This window comes from Triticum dicoccoides, chromosome 2A, assembly GCF_002162155.2.
Source record: "Triticum dicoccoides isolate Atlit2015 ecotype Zavitan chromosome 2A, WEW_v2.0, whole genome shotgun sequence".
Classification (NCBI taxonomy): domain Eukaryota; kingdom Viridiplantae; phylum Streptophyta; class Magnoliopsida; order Poales; family Poaceae; genus Triticum; species Triticum dicoccoides.
In genome coordinates, this window is record NC_041382.1 from 475,295,112 (window position 1) to 475,301,394 (window position 6,283).

Here is a 6,283-nt window from a genome sequence, read left to right on the forward strand (position 1 = left end):
GAATGCACTTCGCCGGAAATCCTGAAATAAATCCAGGAATAAATGCGAGTACTAGAATTTGAACCCTAGTGGGCTGGGGATACCACAGTCCCTCTAATCATCCAACCACAGATTGATTCGCCACAATTTTCCATAATAGATAACGATAATTCACATATTTCTTTACAACAAATAGGACCGCAATAACCAGCGAGGCAAGTTGCCTGGGGAGGATGACATTTGCGAACACTTTTTTATGGCATGTTCTCCAAACGCACATGACAATTTCTTCATAAACACATGGCAAACTTAAAATGAATGGATTTTGCTGTGAAATTTGCCGTGTTTGCTTGAAGAGAGTAAATTGCACTAAACAACCACTTTGAAGGCTAGATTTATAAAAAACAGTACAACACATTTTTTTGCAGAAAACATCACGTCTATAGTAACTTTTGTAAAAAACACTGATTGGCAAATCGAGCTCAGTTAATTGAGTTTATGACAAATGAGGCCCGCCAGTCAGGCTGACGTGGCATCAATTTCTCACACTGTTACATGTAAACGTTTGTTGGACACGGGGGCCGCTTGTCAGTCTAACAAGCCTCGCTATGGCATTCCATCGAACAATTTGCGTGCAGTGCACAGGCTAGCGGACAAAGGCCGCCGCTGTGAGCCTCAACCAGGCGACGAAGGTCAAGGACGGTGGCGGCGGGATGCGGTGGTCGTGCTCGAGGATGGCATCCGCGGGGGAGCACTGGCGGCGGGGAGGCCTCTGCCTCGGTGTGGCAACGACGATGGCGGGCTCTGCCTCATCTAGGGGCGGAACGGGCGACGACGGCGACCTCGGTCGAGGTTGGGACGGGCAGCGGCAGTGAGCGGCAGGTGCGGCGGGCAACGGGCGCGGTGGGCGCCGCGGACAGCGAGCAAGCAGCGGGTGCGTCCCCCACTCCTTCTTCGCCGGCCTGCTCGCCGCCCTCCCGTCCGTCTCCCCGCACACCTCCCCATGCCTGTGCAAGGCCTTTGCACTGTCGGGCTTTGACACCGACGACTCCGGCGAGCCCCTCCGCAAGGCGCGCGATGTACTTGCCGACCCTGGCATAGCGACCTGCTTCCCCGACCACCTCGCCATCTGCAATGACCTGGCCGCCCTCAGGCGTCTCGTGGAGCCCGAGTGGGCGAGCCTGCCTCCCTCCGAGCGGGCGCGGCGAGCAGCGAGGCATGGCGGCCGCGGCGAGCAGTGGGTGCAGCAGCAGCGAGGCGCGGCGGCCGTGGCAAGCAGCGGGCGCGGCACGTGGTCGACGCGGCGAGCAGCAGCGGATCTGGACGAATTTGTCAAACGGCGGAGTTGACGAGCATCGGATTTTTTATTTTTTCTTTCAATGACTGGCGGACCCCACAGGGCCACACATGATGATAATGTTAGCCAACGTCGTCGTTACTTGGCGGTGCCACGTCAGCCTGACTGGAGGGCCGATTTGTCATGATCTCACTTAATCGAGCCCGATCCGCCAATCAGTGTTTTTCTACAAAAAAATTACCGTAGACATAATGTTTTCTGCAAAAAGAATATTATACTGTTTTTCATAAATCTAGTCTTCAAAATGATGATTTGTACAATTTACTCGCTTGAAGAAGAAATTGTCACGCTCCAGCAACATAAATTGCTGCGGAAAACATTAGCAAATTCCATCCCAGTGAACATTTGCTGAATAGCATTGCCCGAAAAGTAACAATTCTCGCAAATGCCCTGACTCTACTTTTTTTAGGGGGTGCCCTGAGTCTACTTATTAAGCTATGGACCCACAAGTCTGTGGTTAGCAAAATAAAAATTCATATAGAATTAAGTCCATGCACCAATTTACTCATGACAGCAGGACCCACAAGTCCATGCATCAATTGTTAACTAAGAGCATCTCTACCAGACGTCTAAAAAGAGCTCCGCACACTAAAAATTCATCTTTTTGGCGCCGAACAGCTCCAGCAAATGCTGTAACGCTAAAAAGTTTCGGGCGTGCTGAAAAACGCTATCGCGCGCAGCATATTTTGGCTCCAGATTGCGCGCGTTTCATAATTTGCACTGTCTGTTTTTTTAGGTGCGCGTCTCTGGGCGTCTGCTAAAGCAATGTCGGTCCCGACGCATTAGAAATGCTAAAGTGGTGTGATATAATTTTTATTGGGCGCGAGATTTTTATGCGGCTGTTGGAGATGCTCTAAGACGTTTCGATTGTTTTGCTACACCTAGGGACTAATTTTATGACATTAAACTTGCAGGATGAGGCTGCAACATCGAACTGAAAGAGGAGAAGGCACAATCTAAATTCAGAGGAGAAATATTATAGTAGAAATCACGTTCGTAAGTTTTCATCGCGGTACAATCTGCATTTTTGCTTGTGTTAATCATAACTTGCGTATAATCTGCTTCACGGAACTGTAGGTTCCCAGCCCAACAATCGCGGTGCCAATCGCGACAATGGCCAGGCAAGCTGCAGTCTCCAGCCCCATACCCCTGTCACCGCCGATCTTTGACCGGACCTTGAGGTAGCAGAGGCACGGCAGCAGCATGGTCGCCGTGCAACTGAGGAGAGCGCCCGTGAGGCCCACGACGTCGGCGAAAAAGGGCACGGCCAGCGCGACTACAGCCGTGCCGACGACGAGCACCGTCCTGACGAGCGCGCGGAAGGGCGCGCTCTTGCCGACGCCCAGCGCGCCCTCGGCGGCCTCGGCGACGGGGGCGACCACCAGCGCGTACTTGGCCAGCGGGTTCACCAGCGTGGTGTATATGGCCACCTTGGCGGCCACGCTCGCCGACGGGACGTTGAGGGTGATCTGGGATTTGAGCGTGTCGCCGTACATCAGGTACCCGACGATGCCCATCAAGCCGTAGCTGAGTGTGCTCACGATGAAGCACAGCGACAGCACCTGCGCGGCGTGAAGCAAATGTAAAATGTCCGGGCACTGATAAATTCACATATATTCATGTAGCAAATCATCTTTTTCTTTTTACGAATCACACATATAGTGTAGCAAATAATGAATCATGGGATGATTTCAAGCAAGAACTCAACGTAACATTGCAACTGGACCTACGTACCATGGGGAACCTCTTCCTGTCTTTCATCCCCGTGTATATCATGGGAAACACGGCATGGCCACTGAAGCAGAAGGAATACAAGCTCATGGCGCTGGGCATGCTGTCCCAACGCACCAGCCTGCCCCTCTCGCGGAACCCAACGCCGTCGAACACCCCGACCCACAGGACGGCGGCGATGAGAAGAACGGACGCCAGCGCACCACCGGCAGCGACGTAGGCGAGCACGTTGAGGCTGCTGAACCACGTGGTCGGCAGCACGGCCAGCGTGGCCGCCAGCACGAACGCCTGCTTTCCGCTGACACGGAGCGCGCCGAGCCGGAAGCTCGCCGCCGGGAAGAGCTTGTGCAGGTTATCCCCCTCCAGGATGAGGAAGTCGATGGCGACGAGGTAGAGCTCGAGGTACATGAAGGTGGCGACGATGACGCGGCCTCTCCGGCCGAAGGCGTGGGCTCCGATGTCCGGGTAGGTGTTGACGAGCGAGCTGGAGTCCATACACCTCTGCAGGAGAAGCCCGGTGTAGAAGCAGATGACGGCGATGGCCATGAAGACGATCAGGCTCAGCCATCCGCCCTGAGACAGTGCGTAGGGAATCGACAGCAGCCCGACCCCTGCATGCATGGGTGAACGTACGCACAAGCACAAACAAACAATTAATTAATCAAGTGCATGCATCATGCATGCATCAAAATGTGTACATACAGGTGACAAGTGCTTCTTGAACTACTAGCTTGCAATAGCATTGGGCTGTATATATAGATCGATCCAGCTAGTTGTTTCTGAAATTAAAATTAGGATCGTTCAGATAACAGAGGAAGAAATTTAGCTAGGGATTAACCTGAGAGCGCATTGATTCCATTGATACAAGTCTTGAGGAAGCTTGTCTTGCCGGAAGACGGAGGCGGATCGGTGTTGGCAGTGCTCATGTCCATTGCAATGTCACGTTGTGTACAAAGTAGCTATCGTGGATCAAGTGCATGCCACATGCGCGGGTGGTGGAGAGGAAGATCACGGGCATCCGGCCATTTATAGGCGCCAAGCTTAGAAAGAGGTGACGGATGCGGTCTGCGGCGACGACCCCTATCATCTACGCCGTAACATCATGGCAGTTAAAAAAAAAAAAGATGAAACTCATGGGCACTAGCACCCATGGTTTATTGATATAGGAGAAGCATCCCTTGTGAGAAACCAGAAATTCGTCCCTGACGTGGCTCAAACCCTGGTTGCTGGAGACGCCACTGCGCTCTCTTGCCACTAGGCTACAGACGCGCTGATCGCGATAACATCATGGCAGTTGAAGAAGAAGAGGACAACTTAACACCTCAGACGCGCTGATCGCGATTGCTGCAAAGCAAAGTGATGATATCGATGTCGAATCGGGGTCGTGGAAAGAAGTAGCCCCAAAAGAGCTAGAGCAAGACTGAAAACGCCACACCCTGCATGCATATGGAAAAAGAGATCATGACACTTGCAGTGCACAGACTTGCGTCTTGGGTTCACCTTCATACACAAGCCTGGCAAATGCAAAAGTGCAGCCACCCAGTCCATTAACTTGCGTGGGCTCAAATTAGTACAAAATCATCCAGAAGCAGATACACGGGCTCTTGTAGATGACGTGTTCGATGGAATGTTGATGTGCACGATGCACGGCAAGTAGCCAAGCTGCGATGTCAATCTCGTTGCGTGAGTGAGCCTAGCTCAACTCACTACCGGAACAGGGCCATACCCCGACGGCCAGAACAATGCCGACGGCCCCCGTCGGCTTCTCCGGAGATATGCCGACAGCTTGGTTCTGGCCGTCGGCGTACAAAAGCCGTAGGCATACCTCTGCTGCCAGGAGTAACTAGAAGAAGACACGTGGCAGGGCTATGCCTACGGCAAAGCCGTCGGCATAGATGAATCTATGCCGACGGCTTTGCCGTAGGCATAGCCCTGCCACGTGGCCTTGCATGATTGTCCCCGTTTTTGACGGCGTCGTCCGTTGCCGTCAGACGAAAAAGACTGCCGACGGCTATACTATGCTGACGGCTGACGCCAGGCCGTCGGCATAGGCCCCTATGTCGACGGCTTTACTATGCCGACGGTCTGACAAGACTACGCTGACGGTATCTACGCCGACGGGTCTATGCCGACGGCTTGGGGGACTATGCCGACGGCCCTTGGCCGTAGGCATAGACCGCGAGTCCGGTAGTGACTGGTCGGAGGAGTGGATGTACAGAAAACCAACACCTGGATTTAAATCCTCACGGAGGCGAATTTAGGTTTCTATTTATTCTTAAGGATCATGCTTTCCTGGTACTCATGCATTTATTATTGAAGACTAGGCTCGGTGAGTAACTGAAATTAAAAATCCTAGTACTCATACTTAAAATGTCGTATGCATCCCTGATTGGTGCGGAGGTTGAGGAAGTGAAATTCTCTCCCAATTTTTTTTTTGCAAAGAGAGCCTTGGCTCAGTGGTTGAGCATGCGGTTGTGCAGTCTAATAACCCGAATTCAATTCCTAGAATTGGCAGGCGGTGCACAAGGGTTTTTTCCCATTTATTGAGGATCAAGCTTGGTGTGTGGTGAAACCACTCACCAAGAAATATCTTGATACTCATTTTAAAAAATTCTAGGGATCATATTTATCTTAGTACTCATACTAAAATGGTTGTATGCATCCCTAGTTGGTGCAGAGGCGGGAAGTGAAACTCTCTTCCATTTTTAGGGGCGACTCGGGGGCGATTAGATCTTTCGCCGCGCCGTTCCCTTTCCCTCCCTCGCCGCCATCGAAGATGGCCGCCAGGAAAGCCCGCGCGGGCGTCGGGGAAGGTGGCGAGGGGATCGATCCCGTCAGCCCGAGGGCGAGAGTATCGCATACGTGGCCCGCGGATCCTTCGGGGCGGCGGCCTTGTCGACAAGGCGGCGTCGTTTGGCGGCTCGCGACGTCTGCAAGCGACGCTGGCCAGCGTGCTCGGCAGCGCGCGCACCGTGTCGTTGGTGGAATCTGGTCGTGGCGCGGTGCTCCGATGCGTCAGATCTGGAGGTTCCCCTTTCTCCTGCTGCCTCTCTCGTCCTCCCGGTGGTTTGCGGCTGCAGGCTCCGGTGATGCTGAGCATTGGTGGTGTACTTTGGGTCCGGGGGAAACCTTGGCCGGTCTGGCCGGCCCGGCAGTGGCGATGCCCATGGGCGCCTCTTTCCTTCATGAAGACGCAGCTGAGGGCCCAATCTACCC

General features: G+C 53.2%; 1 protein-coding gene across 1 annotated transcript; it reads right to left on the reverse strand.

The window, feature by feature from the left end:
- Window positions 1-2,303: 2,303 nt before the first annotated feature.
- Window positions 2,304-4,047, reverse strand: LOC119359473 (amino acid transporter AVT1I-like). The gene is made up of 3 exons (XM_037625648.1): window positions 3,906-4,047; window positions 3,071-3,678; window positions 2,304-2,898 (listed from the first exon to the last, which is right to left on the reverse strand). Exons 1-3 carry the CDS (start codon window positions 3,997-3,999, stop codon window positions 2,377-2,379), a joined length of 1,224 nt encoding a protein of 407 aa, XP_037481545.1. The 5' UTR covers window positions 4,000-4,047; the 3' UTR covers window positions 2,304-2,376.
- Between the last annotated feature and the right edge of the window lie 2,236 nt (window positions 4,048-6,283).